The sequence below is a fragment of the Erythranthe guttata genome, chromosome 6, assembly GCF_056151865.1.
Source record: "Erythranthe guttata isolate IM_541 chromosome 6, IM_541, whole genome shotgun sequence".
In the NCBI taxonomy this organism is placed as follows: domain Eukaryota; kingdom Viridiplantae; phylum Streptophyta; class Magnoliopsida; order Lamiales; family Phrymaceae; genus Erythranthe; species Erythranthe guttata.
The window spans coordinates 5,224,073-5,244,383 of NC_142538.1; the positions used below are offsets into that span (position 1 = coordinate 5,224,073).

The 20,311-nt window shown below is 35.6% G+C and overlaps 3 protein-coding genes across 5 annotated transcripts; 2 read left to right on the forward strand and 1 right to left on the reverse strand.

Annotated features, from left to right (window-relative positions):
- The first annotated feature begins 4,070 nt into the window (after positions 1 to 4,070).
- LOC105977827 (hydroxyproline-rich glycoprotein family protein) lies at positions 4,071 to 7,186 on the forward strand. 2 transcript variants are annotated; one of them, XM_088819629.1, is made up of 2 exons: positions 4,071 to 4,465; positions 5,553 to 7,186. In XM_088819629.1, exons 1-2 carry the CDS (start codon positions 4,373 to 4,375, stop codon positions 6,831 to 6,833), a joined length of 1,374 nt encoding a protein of 457 aa, XP_088675755.1. In that variant the 5' UTR covers positions 4,071 to 4,372; the 3' UTR covers positions 6,834 to 7,186. The 2 variants fall into 2 exon arrangements, with proteins under 2 accessions (XP_088675755.1, XP_088675754.1); XM_088819628.1 differs by having other exon boundaries at positions 4,165 to 4,465; positions 5,550 to 7,186.
- Positions 7,187 to 9,178: 1,992 nt separating this feature from the next.
- Positions 9,179 to 15,161, forward strand: LOC105977569 (mitogen-activated protein kinase kinase kinase YODA). The gene is made up of 12 exons (XM_013002887.2): positions 9,179 to 9,674; positions 10,563 to 11,125; positions 11,263 to 12,000; positions 12,233 to 12,320; positions 12,397 to 12,459; positions 12,770 to 12,930; positions 13,040 to 13,115; positions 13,288 to 13,347; positions 13,441 to 13,548; positions 13,655 to 13,891; positions 13,982 to 14,070; positions 14,242 to 15,161. The coding sequence occupies exons 2-12, from the start codon at positions 10,569 to 10,571 to the stop codon at positions 14,729 to 14,731; spliced, it is 2,667 nt and encodes an 888-aa protein (XP_012858341.2). The 5' UTR covers positions 9,179 to 9,674; positions 10,563 to 10,568; the 3' UTR covers positions 14,732 to 15,161.
- Positions 15,162 to 15,551: 390 nt separating this feature from the next.
- Positions 15,552 to 18,741, reverse strand: LOC105977570 (short-chain dehydrogenase TIC 32, chloroplastic). Of its 2 annotated transcripts, none has more exons than XM_013002890.2 (8): positions 18,378 to 18,741; positions 17,488 to 17,719; positions 17,344 to 17,423; positions 16,977 to 17,130; positions 16,771 to 16,849; positions 16,536 to 16,620; positions 16,040 to 16,086; positions 15,552 to 15,879 (listed from the first exon to the last, which is right to left on the reverse strand). In XM_013002890.2, the coding sequence occupies exons 1-8, from the start codon at positions 18,586 to 18,588 to the stop codon at positions 15,718 to 15,720; spliced, it is 1,050 nt and encodes a 349-aa protein (XP_012858344.1). In that variant the 5' UTR covers positions 18,589 to 18,741; the 3' UTR covers positions 15,552 to 15,717. The 2 variants fall into 2 exon arrangements, with proteins under 2 accessions (XP_012858344.1, XP_012858343.1); XM_013002889.2 differs by having other exon boundaries at positions 16,515 to 16,620; positions 18,378 to 18,713.
- Between the last annotated feature and the right edge of the window lie 1,570 nt (positions 18,742 to 20,311).

Below are 20,311 nucleotides of genomic sequence, written 5' to 3' on the forward strand. Positions count from 1 at the left end.
GATGACTCTGAGATACTTGCGAATAGAGAGCATCTGAACTAGATACGGGGTTGATCCGGCAGAAACCCCTCCGACGCTCAAATCAGACGTGCGGGTTGTAGAAATAGTTGAGAAAATACAAATTATAGTATTATTAAGATAATATGGAGTATCTTTAATAAATGAAGTAAATCGTTATTTATACCATATCGATTGAGCTGAGGTTAATTTGTTGGGCCCAAACCTTATTTGAAGGTGATTGGACTTTCGTAATAGTGTTCTTCTAAATTGGGTTCGTGCTACAATAGTTAAAGAAATTATAGGCTTATTGAGTTGACCCAATTAAACATATCATATATGAATCCATCCACCTCCGAAAATGCATCGATCCCTATTGACTTGACCATCATAATGCTTACATCCGGCATGCGCGTGGATCACGAGGTCTAGGATACATAGGAGACGAGCGAAGACTACCTAAAATCAAGTCTACTTGATAATTTTTTCATTTGTATTCATCTATCTTAAATGGAATTTAAAAGAACAAAATAATTAAGCATAAAGAGTGAAGATTAATAATTCGGTAGTGGGAATTAATGTCTAATTGCCATTGAAAAAATACTAAAATAGTAGTATCAATCTTTATAACGTGGAGGCCCAAACCCATGTTAGGTGCTTCTTCATGGGCTAAAGGCCCCCAAGAAAATCGAAATGTAGCACATATAATATTCAGAGAAAGATAAGTGCCATAAATGGAAAGTAAAAAATTGTACAAGGACTAGAGTGCAAAAATTATGGTACCAGATTGAAGATAATATTATTATATGATGTTAATTTTATTAAAAAAAGAAAAAAGAAAAAGGAAAGTATGAATATAAATAGAGATCAACCACCACCTACTTGAACATGTGGTATGCTGGTTAAGCTTTTGTCCTGTAGGGCCATAAGCCACCCCATAAGATGGTCAGTTTGTGAAATGTCCCACTGGATGCACCTCTTCCCTGGACCCACCAATTATTAATTTTCTTTTATTTAAAAATATACAATTTCTTAGTGTTTTTTTTTTTCTTTTCTTCTTTATATTCATGAGATAAGTTCGTGGCTGAATAATGTACAGACTGTTGTTTTTGTGGACCAATGTGCATTTAAGTTTTTTTTTGTTATTTACCCAATTTAAAATTATTAATTGCAATTTGATTCGTCAGATTTACACACTTATATTAGTGTAATATAGTGTTACACTTTGGAGTGAAAAAAAAAAAGTTTTAGAAAAAGGCTATAGTAGTTATTAAACAAAAAGGCTCATGAAAGCTATGTAGAAAGTTTTGAAAAGGTAAAAGATGATAAAAAAAAGTTAGATAGATTGCTAACACTCAAAAGATTTACACACAAAAAAGCACTACAAGGTAAGTGCTTTTGTGATATTTTGGATTTTAAGTCAATGTCTCTTTCAACGAGTCAATTTCAAACACTTGGGTACATTGTTTAATCTAAGATAGTTATCCTTTTGTTAGATCAAGCATAATTCATTACAATCTCAAAATTTGATAACAACTCCAAAATCAACTTTTGCACAATGTAATGAACAAGATGAGCTTATGATTGAGATTAAAAATAAAGTTGAAATTAAGTGTGAGAGGGCATGCTTTAAGCATGTAATATTATACAATTCAACCTTTTGTAATATAACACTCTTTTGTATTACAATTTATTTTACACTAGGGCAAATTACGGTCACCACTGAGTTATGATCAAATTACGAAACCCCCTCATATTTGGGTAATTACAGTCACCCCCCTCAACTATGTATTATCTTACAAAAAATACCTCTCAGGAAGTATACTTATGTATGTTAAATCGGTAAAACCGAACAGAAATTTCGGTACGCCAACATTTCATACCGTTTACGAACTGAATATACTATTTGGTTCGGTAAATAACTAAATTACATAAATTTTACGTAAAAAATAATTAAAAGAGGAGGTGGTTGCAATTATCCAAACAAGAGAGGTTTTTTCGTAATTTGGTCATAGCTGTTGGGTGGCCGTAATTTAGTAAATAGTAAAAGTATATATTCAATATAATTAGGTTGTCAGCCATTATCCAACCTACAATGGTCGGGTCAATAACAGTATTTCATATTTTACAAAATCGGTTGATCGGATCGGGTAGATATTGTATTTGGCAAAAATGGAGGCAATAATTCATAGAGGAATGGGGGAGTTGTGATATCATTTTCAAAGAATGAAAAAAAGGATAATGTGAAAGAGGGAACCACCCGTGCAAGAGATAAAAAGTAGTTAAACTTACGGAAAGTATTGAGAGAAAATTAAAATTAAAAAAAAAGTGTGTCATTTTCCATCACACGTGGCCTAATAAAAGGCCCCCCCCTCTCTCTCTCTCTCTCTCTCTACATAGCACAAAAACCCATTCCATTAACCCCCCAAAAACATTAGCTTCTGCGCACGTGAATGCCTTGACAAAAAGGCCCTCTAAATGATATAAAGCTAAAAGAAACTCGCATCAAATGAAAATTATGGGACATCTTCTTTTATTTGGACCATTATACCCCGCATCATTGGCAAATTTACACCAACACCATGCTTCTATTTTTCTTTCTTATACTAGTAAACGTACATCCAATGATTTTACTTCTTTATTTAATTTGCTCTTTTTACTATTTAAATAAAAAATCTCAATCCTTCATTTTAGTAGATTATTTCCGAATTTCTTTTAGTTCACATTTTTTTTGTAGACACTGTGATATATATACCTTATTGGCCATCCAAATGAACGCAAAATATAACTCATCTATAAATAATTAAGTTAATGGGTCAATCTTATTAGTTAAAGTCACAAGCCCATCGGGTAGTTAGTTATTCTCACATAATGTTATAATTCAATATAGACAACTCTTTTAGCTCACTTATAAAAGGTAAGTGATTTTTTTTTTAGTTATTATAATTTTGTTGAGATCATCTTCTCTTAGCTTGTTGAACCAGTCAGTTGACTTGAGCGTTGGAGGGGCTACATCGGCCACATGTGTTCATCTCGCAGGTTAAGAGTTCAACAAATGACTTTAGTCAAGGACTTGATTACAACTACGGACTTCAGCAAATGGCTTAGACTTAGGACTTCGTGTGCATTGGACAAACGAATAGTATTTCAACATTACATACTCGAAATATACCGGATGATCTTGAACCATTAATCTACACATAATAAAGCACACATCTTCCTGTGTATGTGCATTTTATAAATAATTATTTATATAAAGCTGCGGTTCAAAATTCTCAATAAATATAACATCTTACACCCCATAATATATTCACCAAAATCAAAGAGGAAGTTTACCATTTTGCTCAAATTATTATTTTAAATAACAAACTCAAATTAGTCAACCAAAATCCCCAAGTTGGAGATTTAAAAAAATGTTACTAACTTACTCCTATTATTTGAATTCCATGTGCCCAAAATGAGTTTGGCCCCCCTAAGGCCTAAAACCAAACCAAAGCATCACGAACGTCACGTGACATGGGAATTAAAATTCTTCTGCGGTGGGCGCAAAAAACCAAACATACGCCGCATTAAATGCGCACCCTCCTCCACCTGGCGTCAGTTTTGCCATTAATAGCCGATCCCTGTTCTTATCCTGCGCCGCGCCGTAATCCGTTATAACGGTGGCAGTTTTATTAAATACGTAGCCACCAGAAGGGCATTTCCGTCAATTAAACTCTTTACTTTTTGATCCTCGCATCATCCACTAACCACCAAAAGGCCCCTCAACCACGCCCCCACCCCCACCCCCACCCCAATCTTCTAATTAATTGTTAAATCCTTGTTTCTTTATTGTTTTGACCCCACCACCCTACATAATTACAAAATAACAGCCAGAGAGAGAAACCATCGTTAGTTTAAATAATAAATAAATACAACTATTTCCACCCTATTTCTAAAATTATTCACTCACATCACATGCTCAAACAAAACTTCTATTAAAAAACATCTAATATTAGAAAAATTAATACAATTATTAGTATTAAATATTAATTTAAATAAAAAGCCACTTGAAAACAGAAACTACTATAGATGGGGATAGAGTTTGGGGTGTTTGCGAAATTGAAGTGAACAAAAAGGGGCAACAAATAGAAATATATAAATGTTCGGGGGTTCATTTATAAAGTCGCCGTTTCATGGTTTGTTTTGTGTTTGTGTCTAATAAGCCACTTGAAATATGCCATGTGATCTTGCCTAATACCTCTCTCTCTCCTCTCTCTCTCTCTCTACTCCCTCTCTGATTGACTTCCGACGAAAGTCACCGGAAATCACCGTCAAGCAACGTTCGTCGCCGGGATCTGACGTCACCTTATCTGAGAAACGGTTGAGAATCGCCATGAGTAGCGTACACAACAGCGTGGATACTGTAAATGCTGCTGCGACTGCGATTGTTACTGCTGAAAGCAGAGTTCAGCCATCTACAGTTGAGGTGTGTGTGTGTGTGTGTTTTTCCATACATACTTATTTAGCTGTGTGTAGGTGTGCGTGTATCCATACGAACTCAATTTTGTCTTTTGGTGTGTGATTCTCGGTGTTAATTTTCCTAATTTATGTGGATTTTTTAATTTTGCTTTTTACAGTTTTATCTAATAGATCAAATGAGATGAAACGATTGAATCAACAGATTTTGTATTGGAAAAGTTATTTGCTTGTTCTACCTCATAAAAAAGTTGCTGTGTTGACTCATTGAGTTGTGAAGCAGAGATTTGTAATCTGGATAAATATCTTATTTGGCTACAATTGAGGGAAATTTAGCTTGAAAATAAGAAAAGGTTTTCTTTCCCCAAATCCAATAGTATAGTGGCAGCTAAATTTGACTTTAAAAGTCAAATTCAGAAGAACACCTTTTGAATTTGAAGTGGTCTTTTTATATTATTAATATGCCTTTGAACAGTGAACTGTGTATATATATATCGTAATATATATGCGTTTTTATCAGAGATATCGGATTGCATATTTTCCTTCCACAGTTTGAGAAAATGAGGTCTAAATACTTGTAATGTGTGTACTGTTTCAACTCCGATTAAAATACGGTTTTTGTAACTGGAGTTGATCCAAGGTTTCTGTTTATGAGCTCTTGGAGCACAGGAAAATTTGTCAAGGAAAGTCGGAACAAGTTATAATAAATTAATAATGTCCTGCTTTTGCTGGATAAATGGTTGGAACTTGGATGTGTTTAGAGAAAACAACAATGCTTCATTCCTTGTATTTTGTCTATGTCAAACTGGAAGATCTGTACTTGAACTAAATTGCATATAACAAAATAAATATATAAGAAAAGATACCGAAAAAATCTATGAGTAGGATTTCTATTTATTAGGCTACCATTGAGTCTTGCTACCGACAGAGGAATTAGCTGAAATTAAATGTCGTAATTGTTTAATTTTCCATGACTGCAGTTTGTGTTTTGCAAGAAACTGTTTAACTTCTATAGAAACATATATGCAGCTAGAAGTAATTCGTTCGATGTAATAATCAAAATTTTGCTTGTATTTGTTTGGAAATAAAAAAAGCAGAAAAGAAGATGGGGAAGCTGTTGGAGCATATACTGGTGTTTTGGTTCTCACAAACACAGCAAACGAATCGGCCACGCTGTCCTAATCTCTGAACCATCTCCATCCGGAAGAATCACAGCTCCGATTTCCGAAAACCGAAACCACTCCTCCACCATTACACTCCCCTTCATAGCTCCTCCCTCTTCTCCTGCCTCCTTCCTCCAATCAGACCCTTCCTCCTCCACCCAATCCCCCGCCACCGGTTTACTCTCCCTCGCCTCCCTCTCCGCCCACTCCCACTCGCCAGGTGGCACCCCACCCATTTTCACCATTGGACCCTACGCCCACGAGACTCAACTAGTTTCACCGCCAGTCTTCTCCACGTTCACCACCGAACCATCCACCGCTTCTTTCACTCCACCACCCGAGCCTGTCCAAATGACAACCCCTTCTTCCCCAGAAGTACCCTTTGCTCAGCTTCTGTCTTCGTCACTAGCTAAAAGCCGAAGAAGTAACGGGAATAATTTGAAATATTCATTCTCCCAATACGAGTTCCAACCTTATCAGTATCCAGCAAGCCCAGGTGGTCATATTAAATCACCGGGATCCGCAATTTCGACTTCGGGAACCTCTTCGCCTTTCCCGGATAATCGGGCGAAGTTTTTCGGTTATGAACATTTTCCGAGTTATAAGTGGGATTCGAGAGTTGGGTCTGGATCTTTGACCCCCAATGGTTGGGGGTCGAGGTTAGGTTCCGGAGCTTTGACCCCTAATGGAGGAGAGCCTCCATCTAGAGACAGTAGTAGCATTCTTGAAAATCAAATTTACGAAGTGGCATCGCTTGCAAATTCGGACAATAAATCTCAAAGCGACGACGCTGTAGTTGATCATCATAGAGTCTCGTTTGAACTGTTCGGCGAAGATATTCCGACTTGTACAGTGAGAGAACCAGCCCCTTCTGATAAAGAAGCGTTCATAAAACCAAGGGAGGAAATAAGACGAGGCACAAATAATGAGGATTTTTTTATTACAAAGAATTCGGATAGTCTGAACAAGGAAACTGTAATTGAAGTTCGCGGGGTGCCTTTAGATTTGGAGGGAGAGGACTTGGATCTGAAACACCGTACAATCTCGTTTGGTTCGAGCAAAGATTTCAACTTCAACAATGCAAAGGAAGAAGAAGTGTCAGAAAAATCGAGTGTCGACTGTGAGTGGTGGATTAATGAGAATGGCGTTACGAAGGAGTTAAGCCCTCGGAACAGCTGGAGTTTCTTTCCAATGCTGCAATCTGGAGCCAGCTGATGCCAACAATATTTGTATCTCTCTCGATAATAAGGTAACGAAAGGAAAAAAAAACCTCAAACTTGATGGGAACTTTACTGATCTTTATACAAAGTGCAAACACGGAACGGTTTTTTGGGAAAAATGGAGATTTTTTTGCAAGCTTGTTGATCGGCCGTGTAAATTGGATCGTAGTCGAAAGGTATATCGGTGATTTTACCTTAATGATGCATGGTGTAGAGTATTATCAAGAAGTTTTATTTTTATTTTTATTTTTTTTTATGTATACTGTTGAAATGTTTTCGCGTATAGATGTCATTAGTTATTAACTTGTATTATTATGAAGAAAAAAAAAAGAAATAGCTTTTTTGTGCTGCTGCTTCTCTTTGTTACTTTACAGTCTTCAGAAACAAACAATGCCTTGGTTGATGGTACTAAGATTGAACTTCCCCCCTTTCTTTATTTTCATTATTTTTGTTAAATCTTGACGATTTCTTAAGGCCTCGGTTGGTGTTCCGATCAACAAAGACGAGAGCTCATACTTGTCATAGTTGCATGTTGGCTTGAACTAATCAAATATAAAAAATAAGATTTGATTTTTTTAGTTTTTTTCAATTTTAGAAGTAAGATTTTAAACAAGAACTCCCCTTTTATTTTATATTTTATTGTAAAAATATTTCAGTTCTACATATCCTTTTTCTCCCTTGGAGAGATGCTGCCTGCTGAAGCAGTAAAATTTGACTGCTAGTGGAGAAGTTTGTTAATTAAGATATGAACAGATAGATGCTTCTGAGAAACCAATCTTTTCTGAGAATAAAGTCAGACAAACACTGGGAATATCAGCATACCTGCACCCATTATATATTATATGTTAATGTTACATATCATATATGTAGATTTTAAATTTCTTACAAATATATTAAAAAAAAAACCCACTTCAATCTGCTGGTTTATGTTTCTTTTTATTTATTTATTATTATTATTATTTGTTTTTTCTTACTTTTGTTTTTTTGAGAGAATTGTTTTGCTGAATTAGTTACTAATTAGTAGTTAGTAGTTAGGGTATGGGCAAGTGAGCAGTGAGCAAGGCCCAAGCATTATTTGATCCACTCTCTATTGGGCTTCTAACTATCACTGGCGAGAAGCAGCTATTTTTTTCTAATAAGCCCAAGTATTATTTGATCACTCTTATTTATTTATTTATTTATTTATTAATTCAAACTACTATTTTTTGTATAGTATAATTGTACATCATTAATCATTAAAACCCATATATTCCTGTGACTTTCACTAGAGGCAGATGATCAGTTGTGTCTTGACTTATTACTGAGTCTCGTCGAAGATTGCTCCGAGGGGAAATGTTCTCACAGTCCGAAATTTAGTGTGAAGTCTGTGCATTTTGTATTACAAGATTAATATCTCTTATTATTGGATACATTTTATATTCTCAATAAATTTCAGCAACTGTGTTTGGGTGAGGAGCATCTTGCATTTAATTCCTATTTTACCTAATGTCACCAACACCTCTTAATTTCTTCTATTTTTCACTTTTTGCAAAATAAAATAATCTTATACAGTTATAACTTGTATATTAAGCCATATCATTGAAGTAATAAATATATTATAAAATTTATATTAACTTAATCGATCGGACCTTATTCGGGTTGAACCATAGTAGGCTCGAACTCGGTTCATAAATAAATTGAGTTAATAAAATGGCTTAAACTCGACCCGACTCACCAAAAATTAGGCTCGACTCAAATATAATGGGGGTTCGGTTAGGTTCGACTCATTTTAATAGCATGTACTTGCATTATTGCAGATTAAATTTATTAAACCGATAAATAGAATGTATATTTTATCGATTATATATATATAATTATTTATAAATCCACACTCAATTGAGTAGATTAATAATTAAAAAAAAAAATAGTTGATTAAACATCTTTTGAATCGTAAAACATATTATGTACAGAATAAATAATTAATTTGTAAATTAATTAATACTTTTTTTGTATGTAATAAATCTTATGGTACAAAAAATTTTAATTCATAAAAATAAAAGTTGCTATAATTAATTATCACTCATTTAACGGATCTATGTGGATGTTGCTTTCAAATCTAATAACTAAATATGTTACCTCGCCTAGTCCTGATTTATTGACAACAATTCGTCATCTAATTTACTATATATACCAATAAAGTTATATATATTACCAATAAAGTAATAAAACATGCAAACATTTAATTCAATATCAAACTAAATTAAATAAAAATATTTTTTGTTTTTCTTTTTTTCATTGAAAGAGCCGAAAATTATTCACTTATATAAGCCTCGCCGTCACTTTCAAGTACCACGTTAAATCGAAATAAATATTGTAAAACTCAATTTTTGACGAATTAAATATTAAAAAAAAAGTATAAAAGAAAAAGAAAAATATTAAAATATTAAAATATTAAAAATAAAGTAGAAAGTATTGAATCCCATTTATAATTATTCCACCAAAATTACATTAAATCAGTGTCCTTTTTTCTTTAACGACAAATAATAATTGCAATAATTGCCTGTTATTATTAAATTCTTCACTGAGACAACTCCATTTCTGCGCACTCGCTCCATTTTCACTTTCTCTCTCTTCATCTTCCCCTTTCTCTCTCTAAGCGATCTCTTTTGGCAATCCGAATTACACACACGGGGCACGCACCTTTGAATCATTGCAGCGTAGTTTCTAAGCATTTTGGGCGTTAGGGATTTGTTGGAGACCGAACGCCCAAATATTCGATTGATTCTGCGGAATAAGTGAGCTGTTGCTTTGCTCGTGGGATGTGAGAAGCTGAGAAGTTGAGGCGAGGTTTTTTTGAGTAAGTTTTTTTTTTTTTTTTTTGTTTAGTTTACTGTGATTAGTTTTTTTTGATTATGTAGTTGTTTTTTTTGGGAGAAATTTTGTGAGCTATGGTTAGATCTGTAGTGAGGAGCTGTGATTTTGTACGGGAGAGAGTAGAGATTGCATTTCATTGTTGTGCGTGTTTATTTGGAGATCAGTGGTATCAGTTGATTGAATTGTTAAAGTTTTATTTGGAAAAAAAATTGAGGAATTTTTGTGGTTGTGTTTATGAATAGGGTTAAAAGATTCCTCTTTTTCTTTTTTGTGTTTGAGTGAGTTAATACTTTTGCTAGCTCCGTTGATTTGAAGATGAAGTTTTACACGATCCAAGGATAATGAATTTCACTGGTCTAAGTGCACTGATTTTTCTTACCACTTATTTTAACCAAGGAACAAGCAGCAGCAGAAGAAGAAAGAATCTCACGAAGTCGTGTCAAATGGATTTTTTCATGTTGGTCTCTAAATTTCTAATTCCAAAAGCTTGTACTTTTGGCAAAATTTTGTCAAGATTGGTGCAGTTCGTTATGATTGTTTTACATATAATGAAGAGATGCAGATTACGTTTTTTCATGTTATTTTCATTTTTTTATGGTGAAAGAGACTGTGATGTTGAATAGATTTTCAATGGATTCACTGGTGTATTCGTTGGGTGAATTTTTTTATGATAATGAAGGTTAGAGCCCTTGTTTTATAGAATGAAAAAAACGGAATGATTTAACATCGGTACTCTGGTCACTGCATATTGGCATGTAAAAGTTTTCATTTAGGATTTCTTGAAGAAAGTTTATACATGACAGTTTCATTTGTTTTGACAAGCATATCTATTATTGAGAGCACATTTTTTTTCCAAAATCTTCTGTTTCAGAAAAATATGCCTTCATGGTGGGGAAAGTCATCATCGAAAGAAGCAAAAAAGAAGACAACCAAAGAAAGTTTATTCGGCACATTTCATAAGAAGATTAAGAGTCCTGAAAGTAAATCTGTCAGTAGATCAGGAGGGTCTAAGAGACGTCCAAGTGACACAGTTTCGGAGAGAGGGTCTTTGTCACGAGTTCAATCAAGGTCTCCATCACCTTCCAAACATGTCGGGCGTTGTCAAAGTTTTGCAGAAAGGTCCCAAGCACAACCACTTCCAGTGCCAGTCTTGCGACCTGCTAATAATGTCAGTCGTACAGATTCTGGAATAAGTGAATTGGCAAAACCGAAAGTGCAAAGGGTCTCCAAACCATCGTTGTTTCTGCCTCTTCCAAGGCCTGCATGCATCCGTCAAAGACTGGATCCTGCTGACTTGGACGTAGACTTGGCTGTTGCTTCAATTTCTAGTGAATGTTCCATTGAGAGCGATGATCCAGCTGATTCACGTCAGCGTAGCCCATTGGCAAATGACTATGATATTGGCTGTAGGACAGCTGCCGGCAGCCCCTCAAAGTGAGTAGAGTTCTAAAAACATATGAATAACCACAGCTGTCAGTTTTATGAGTTTAATCTTCTGATTTAGGTTTATTTATGCTTAGGGTTTGATACCTGCGTTACTAACATGACACCCCATGTTTTCTCTTCTGAAGCATTTCTTTTAGAGAGCAGGCCCCTGTTGTACCATTAATCTCAAGGGAGTCGCCTGTTCAAGTGAACCTCTCCTCCAGTAAAAATATCTCCCCTTCACCACCTAGAAGACGACTTTTGAATGGTCAAATGGCGAGTTTACAAGTTCCACATTATGGTGCCTTTTGTAGTGCTCCAGATAGCTCTATGTCTAGTCCTTCCAGAAGTCCAATGAGAGCCTCCGGTTATGAGCAAGTTTCTACTACTGCTTTTACTGCTGGAAAGATTTATCCGGATTTTCCGTTTCTTGGATCTGGTCAATGCTCCAGTCCAGGCTCAGGTCAGACTTCTGGGCATAATTCAATGGGAGGAGATATGTCTGGGCAGTTATTTTGGCAACCCAGTAGAGGAAGCCCAGAATATTCGCCAAATCCTAGTCCTAGAATGACGAGTCCTGGCCCGAGTTCCAGAATTCATAGTGGTGCAGTAACACCACTTCATCCTAGAGCTGCAGGGGGGCATTCTGAATCACAGAGTAACTGGCCTGATGATGCAAAACAACAAAGTCATCGTCTGCCTCTTCCTCCCTTAACAATTTCCAATTCCTCGCCCTTCTCTCATCAAAATTCGGCTGTGACATCACCTTCAGTGCCACGTAGCCCTGGAAGAGCGGAGAATCTTTCAAGCCCTGGCTCACGTTGGAAAAAAGGGAAGTTGCTCGGCCGAGGCACATTTGGACATGTCTATGTTGGCTTTAATAGGTACCAGACCTGATTGGCAACTCTTTATTTCCTATGTTAATATGAGTGGCATGTGTGTCATTTCGTTTTTATTGTCATTTTCTTAAGTAAGCTCTTATTTCCTGAAGATGATAAGTCTGTGCCACTTCTATTTGTCGATCCATTTGTGCTACGCATCTTGCATAACCCCAAATAATTGATTTGTTCATTTTTGAAGTTTCCTTATTAATGGATGGTGTTCTGTTGGTTTTAGTGAAACCGGTGAAATGTGTGCCATGAAGGAGGTTACGTTATTTGCTGATGATGCAAAGTCAAAGGAAAGTGCAAAGCAGTTGGGACAAGTGAGTCTTTTAGCCATTAGATTTATGAAGGCATACTTTGAAATAAATCTTATACAATCATTTCTGTTGCTTACAGGAAATCGTGCTGTTGAGTCGCTTGAGGCATCCTAATATTGTGCAGTACTATGGATCTGAATCGGTTAGCCCCTACTGAATCAATTTCTTGTTATTCCTGTATCTAGGTGGCAGTGAGTGTACACTTTCTAATGCCCTTTTCCGAACATAGGTTCACCAAATGCCACTCTTCATGTGGCTCATAAATCTCAGAGTTGATTTACTAGAAACAGTTCCCGTAGTATATCTTTGACCAGTAATAAATTTGTGGAAACACTATTGCCTAGTGATATTTCTTAGGAAAAACCATCACGTGACAATGTTATTCATCCTAAGTTGTACATTGTCATTTTTCTTTACCTCCAATTGATTCGAAATTTATGTTCCTTCATCAGGTGGGTGATAAATTATATATTTATTTGGAATATGTATCGGGTGGTTCAATCCATAAGATTTTACAAGAATATGGAAAGCTAGGAGAATCAGCTATCCGCAGTTACACTCAACAAATTCTGTCCGGGCTTGCATTTTTACATGCTAAAAATACTGTCCACAGGTAATGTGCTGCCTTACTCTGGTCAATTTCCGTGACAATCTCGGTGTAAATTAATTAATAGTTAGTGCACATTTATCATCTTGCACTCAATGCTTTACATATATGGCAGGGATATTAAAGGGGCCAATATACTCGTGGACCCAAATGGCCGTGTTAAGTTGGCAGACTTTGGGATGGCAAAGCATGTAAGTGTGAACTTCTCTGATCGAAAGTATTCAAATTGTTAAGAATATTGAAGATATGAAAAAGGGAGGGAATACAATTTATAAGATGACTGGTCAGAGTTAATCTAGCGATATATCCTGGGTTTAATATCTTATTTTGGGTTAATTATTTTAATATTTTATGGTATCACAGATTGCAGGTCAGTCTTGTCCGTTATCGTTTAAGGGTAGTCCATACTGGATGGCACCTGAGGTTAGTTGTTTTTTGTTTATCCCGGAAAACCGGTTCTTCTAAAAAAGCTTTCCCCCAACCTGCATAACTATATATCTTCTGTACTATAATTAGGTTATAAGGAATTCAAATGGATGTAGTCTAGCTGTTGATGTATGGAGTCTTGGATGCACCGTCTTAGAAATGGCTACATCAAAACCACCTTGGAGCCAGTATGAAGGGGTTCGTATTTTGGCTTCTCTGAATATAAATTTGAGTGTATTTGTTAAATGTTTCGCAGTCTAGTGTATTTTATGGGTATCTGATGCTTTTTTGTCTGGGCTTAAAGGTTGCCGCTATGTTCAAGATTGGAAACAGTAAAGAACTTCCAACAATTCCGGAGCACCTCTCAGATGAAGGAAAAGAATTTGTTAGGCTATGTTTGCAGCGGAATCCTCTACATCGTCCCACAGCTGCTCAACTTTTGGAACACCCTTTTGTGAAAAGTGCTGCACCTTTGGAGAAACAGATGCTCAGTTCTACATCCTCCGATCATCCTGCAGTGACAAATGCTGTGAAATCTGTGGTAATTTTTCTTCTTTCCATTTGAGATATTCTTAGGCTACTACTCCCCATGTATCATTTACTAATAATCAGGTTTATTCGTTGCTTGTAGGGCATCGGTACCAGAATTCTTCAGCAACCGGATGCAGAGAGACTCGCTATCCACTCATCTAGAATATCAAAATCTAATTTTCATTCCAGGTCTCTCTCTCTCTCTCTCTCTCTCTCTCTCTCTCCCCCTCGTATTCCCGTTTCCCCATGAAAAAAAGATGCCAAAATTGAAGTAATTGATTGAAAATGAACGTGTTAGTATCATTTTAAAATATTTACGATATTCACTAACCTTTGCTCTCCGGTTTCTCCACATTCCAGTGAGATGTATATCTCAAGAAACATATCGTGTCCGGTCTCTCCAATCGGAAGTCCTCTCCTACATCCAAGATCTCCTCAACACCTAAGCGGCAGAATGTCACCTTCACCTATATCAAGCCCCCGCACAACCTCCGGCTCATCCACACCTCTCTCTGGCGGCATAGGCACGATTCCATTTCACAATCAGCCCACTCTATCATCACAAGAGGGTTTTGTTAGCCTACAGGTGCGCCCACCGAGCCCCTCTTACTGGGACCCCGACATCCTCCGATCCCACGCTTTTCGAGAACTGACATCCTACGATAATGATGCTCTCGGAAAGCAGTTTGTGAGAGCCGCTGCTGCTGGTACAGGGGAGCTTTACGATGGGCAGTCGGTTTTGGCCGATCGTGTGTCTCAGCAGCTTATGATGGACCCCGTTAAGTTGAACCAGTCTCTTGATTTATCCCCTTCGTCTGCATTGGCCTACCGCCGCATGACCGGGGTATAAACTGTGTTCTTCGTCGCGGAGGATTTTTTTCATTCCACACCGTGCTAACATCACCCGTCGTTTTATTAGTTGGTGATGCCTAAATCGAGCAGGAGTTTGAATATTTTGACAATACTCTCACCCGAACGGCCTATTACACCTCGTACGAAAAGTGAACGATTGGTCGGGAAAGATGACAACATCTTTAAATAAGATGAGGTTAATTGGTCTGCGGATTGTAGCTAATTGTATAGCCATCACGAAATCTTTTGGTCTGAGAAAAAAAAATGTATTTTGGCCTATTTGCAGAGAAGGAAGAAAAAAAAAGGTAACCCTGGATATATAATGTGTTGTTACTACTCTATTTATGCTATATACGATATGCAAATGCTGTACAGGAAACCGACGAAATTAATCGAGATTTTTACTTTCGAAGTTCACAAATCATAAACCTCTGTATCTATCTCTCTTCTTTTTCAAGATTTCGAGTTTTTTCAGAACTGTGCTGTGCTGCATATGAAAAAAAAAACGCTGAGCTGGCTTTATATTTGACGGTCATATATTAAATCGATAATAACAAAATTCATTGAGCTCGTGTTGGTTGGGTTTATTGATAAGGATCTTTGTTTCAAGCTCTCATTTTCAGTTATTGTTCTGAGAAATTGTGGTGGATTCTAACTCTCGTTTTAAACATTTCCCGTTTTAACTCATTTGAAATCCTTTGATCCGAATGCACCGTAAGAGCGTATTCAAATTGATGGATTTGCATTTGACGAGATCAAACGAGAGAGACTTAAAATCCGAGATTCAAAAGCTTAACTGTCAAAAGAAACAAGTCCAATTAAATTAAACGAGTCTCCCATTATCGATTTAAAGCATTTCACTCAAATCCTCTCGTTGAAATTCCTCCCATATCATAAATTCGAAGAATGATAAAGTTCAAAAAATTTAAGAAAAACTATTTCTGAAAGTCTAGTTTTTTTTCGAAATTGATATAGCAGAAAGATTTACTTCTTAGTCAAGTCCAGGCTAAATTCCCATAATTTCCGAGCCAAATCTTTGTCGGCAGCTTTTTCACTCGCATCCGCCAAGTTGTTGTCCGAAAAGTATTTACCGCTAACGCCCTTCAACTCCGGGCGCAATGCCACATAACAGGTGGTTGATGCCCCCTGCAAAATTTATCAGAAAATTAAATCTTTTAAACATCCTCAAGATTTTTCGATTAATTTTCACGTTAAAAAAAAAAAGAATCGATTTTGAATAGCAAAACGGCGTCGAACATAATCTCCTCATCTTTCAAAAAACACACTCTCGTTCAGTTGAACTCACCTGTTGTACGTTCTTAAGCACCATTCGACCGAGTGTACTAACAAAACCTGCACATCATAAGCAAGCATTAAATCAGATATCCCTTGCAACAAAAAAAAATGAAAAATTATGCTACAACAATATAAATCAGCTGCTTTTTTCGAGAAAATTTCATATATTTTTTTCTGGTTTCTCCGGATTTTTTTGACTTTAACAAGCACAGGGGAAGTTCTAGCAAGACTTATATATATATATATATATAAGAGAAAATGCTAAGCACTTCTTTGGGAGTCAACTAAATTATTTAGTGTTAAATAAACTACTTTAATACTTTAATACAAGTAGAAAATTTATCATCATTCAGATCATCAAAACCATTAGGAAGGTCTATTTGAATGAATGAGGATAGCCCTTATAACATCTAAATTCCAACTTTACCCCTACCTCGGGATTTCGGTTCGACATATCAAACAAATCCGCATATAGTACTTTTTACCTTCAAAAACACCAAGGTTACCTTCAAAAACACCAAGGTGACGGAAAAGATTTGTCGTGATAATTCCAGGATGAAGTGAATTTGCCGTTATATCCGCACCTTCTTCCTGTTCAAGAATCGTAAGAAATTAAATATATAAGTGATCTGCATTGGGTAATAATCACTCTGCATAAATATATAATGCTTACAAGTTACATCTAATGTGTATATTCAAGAACTAATGAAATTAGGAGAGTGTAGAATTAACTATAGTTACCTTTAAGCGTCTCGTCAGTTCATTAGCGTGCAATACGTTTGCAAGTTTTGATTGGCCGTACGCACCCCATCTGCTGTATCTGCATGTAGACAAGTAACATCACATATTAGCATACAAACAAAAAAATAAATATCTCGAGAAAATGCAGGTTTCCAAATTCACGTCGAAAAGTATCATATATAAGTATATGTTATATATATTTATACCCTTCTTCATCATTGAGTTTGTCGAAACGAATTCCTTCTTTATATGGAAATCGGTGAGCCTCCGAGGAAACATTCACGATCCTTCCTTCTTTTTTCGTCTCGCGAGCTGTCTTTTTCATCGTGTCCAATAACAAATTTGCCAAAAGAAAATGACCTGCAAAACAAGATACATACAACCAATTAAAAATCGAATAAAAATATATAACAACCACAACAACAACAACAATTGTGGCAATTGGATTATAGAGCGAACACTAAAAAAAATGAGTTTCGACTAGATTCCTAATTGAACTATACTTTATTTTTAAATTATGTTGTTTAATTCATCCCGATACGTAATCAATACATGGAAAAAATAGATAATTACCCAAGTGGTTTGTGGCGAACTGCGTCTCGATGTTGTCTTTGGACAACTGGAAAGGGGGTGTCATTACTCCTGCATTGTTACTGACGAAATTCGAATATTAGAACAAAGTCGTTAAAATAAAACGAAACTAAATTATATACTTACATCAAGATGTTCAAGGGGCGACCCGAGGAGGAAAAATCGGACGCGAATTTTCTAACGGAAGCCAAGGAAGTGAGATCTAACTCCATTGCATCAACTTTAGCAGAAGGGATCTCTTTAACTATTGCTTCTTTAACTTGTTTGCCTGCATCCATATTTCTTATACCCATTACAACATGCACACCACGCTTTGCAAGAACACGTGCCGTTTCTGTACCGATACCACTCGACGCCCCTATAATTGTTAATTAATAAAAAAATAAAAAATCATTATATTTGCGAAATGGGTAAACGAGAACTAATAAACCAACGAAAAAATCAAATGTACATACAAGATTAACCGGATCAAGACTAGTTTACCAACTAAAGCATCTTGAAAAATGTCCTAATATTTTGAATGTCGTCACTAATAGTTCATTTTGTTGTCACTTAATCCTTTCTATTATAGCTACATAGAAATAGTGACAACCATTTTTTATTGTCACTATATAGAATTACTGATACCATATTAGTGACAAACACAGTGACAACATTTTTTGCCTAACCCTCGTTTGATATCCACGAGGTCTTGCTACTTAAAAGCTTATTAGTGAAATCTACTTAAAAAGACTATTATTTTTTTAGTGACAAGATTTACAAACAGGTAAAAGAACTCAATGAGTGTGTGTGTGTTTGTGTGTGTGATTTTTTTATTTTTTTTTTTAATTTATTATTATTTACAAAACGTGCCTAAATTACAACACACACAAATTAGCCTCCATTTTCCATCCAGACAATTTTACAGCCACATAAAAAAAGGCAAAACATTTTTCCAGATAAATATAAATATAACATAAATGAATTATATAATAAATAATAAGAAAAGAAATGCAGATATATGAATCATCCTGGACCTGTAACAATGGCGGTGAGGCCAGAGGCGTCGATTCCGGCGGTAACTTCGTCGGCGGTGGAGGCGGAAGAGAATCCCGACGGCCCATTTCTTCTAAACAGCCACATCTTCTCCGGAATATTCTCAATCTTCTTTTTCTTCGTCGGGATTAATTCAGTACTGTTCAAATCCAAAGAGGATATGTTTCTGAAATTACAAGCAGAAATCAACATGAAAATGGTGATGGTGATACACGAACACGACGAACGCGTGAAAAAAGTTGTGATGTGTTCTTTATAGCCAATTAAGGTGCGGCCATTCTATGACTAAATCGAAGAGTGTGTCGCAATTTGCATGGGAATGGATATATATATTATTATTTAATTATTTATTATTTGTGTGGTGTCCACAGCGCGTGCTTATCACTTGCTTCTCTCTCTCTCTCTCTCTCTCTCTAGAATCTCTCTCGCTCTCTCTCTCTCTCTCTCTCTCTCTCTCTCTCTCTCTCTCTCTCTCTCTCTCTAATTACTAATTAGAATCCTCCCTCATTTACTAGTAATTAATTTGTGCTAATCCAAGCTTAGCTGTAAAACTGATGATGGTTCTATTTTGAATTTACATACGGTATATACTATGTAGTGACGTCATAAATGTTAATGTTGAATGTAGTCGGTATCGCGATACGATATGATTCCTATTGAAATGATACAACTCGTCATATGTATCGATTGTAGTCAAATACCGCTAAATATCGCAATACAATACGATAATTACGATATTTGTTTTCAGGGCGATTTGTGCAATTTTCAGCATATTTGGGGGTGACATTTTTTCTATAATAACCGTATTTTTTTTTAATTAAGGCAAAATCACAACAAAAAAATGCTTCAGATAAAAGCGATTTATAATAGCAAATGTAACTAAACTGACATTTTTATTACTATTGTCTTAATTAATAATTTAATGTTGAAACTTGAATTTAGATTATTTTGAACGAATGGTCTGACTTTGAAATATTAATTTTTACATGATTATCGTATTATTATTATGTGATATATATTGAACATTGTTTTTAATAGTTAGTCAAATATCTTACAATAAATGATACAATACGATATGTGGAGTCCACATCGCGTGCTTATCATTCGCTTCTCTCACTAATTACTAATTAGAATCCTCTCATATTTACTAGTAATTAATTTGTGCTAATCCAGCTTAGCTGTAAAACTGATGATGGTTCTATTTTGAATTTAGTAATTTACTACATACTGTATTTATTAGGGAGTGACGTCATAAACATTAATTCATAAATCATTGATATATTATTTTTGGGTCGTAAATCATTGAGTGGGAGGTAATTAATTACATTATGATTCTATTTTTCTGGAGTGACCTGTTTTATTTAATAACATTTATAATCGAATTGGATTGGATTGGATTTTATTGTTGCAAACTGTAATTCATCAATTGCAGTAATTATCGCCATATTAATGATTGAATACCAATTAAACCAAGGAGGACTAGGGATTTTTCTGTTTGTGGTTGCATCGAAATAAATCGAGTGATTATTAACCGTTGATCTTCAAATAATTAAAAACACACACACACACACACACACACACTCATGTCTATGTGTGTTTAGTGCATAACTATTTAACTAAATTAATGGTGAAAATCACCCTATGTATATGACCCGGTGTAGCATCTCAATGACTGCCAGGATAACACACAGTCATTTTTTTAGGCATATTTATAGAGTGAATGTTATAAGATGTCAATTCAAGATGTATTCAATGCTATACCGGGTAGATCTTTACCATTTGTATACACACAAAAATACACACTCACACATTGATGTGTGTAGATCAACGATAAAAAAATCACTCAGTGTAGTCTTCACTAGTATAGCATATTCAGTTCAAATACTACAATTAAAACATAATATGTCTAGAATAT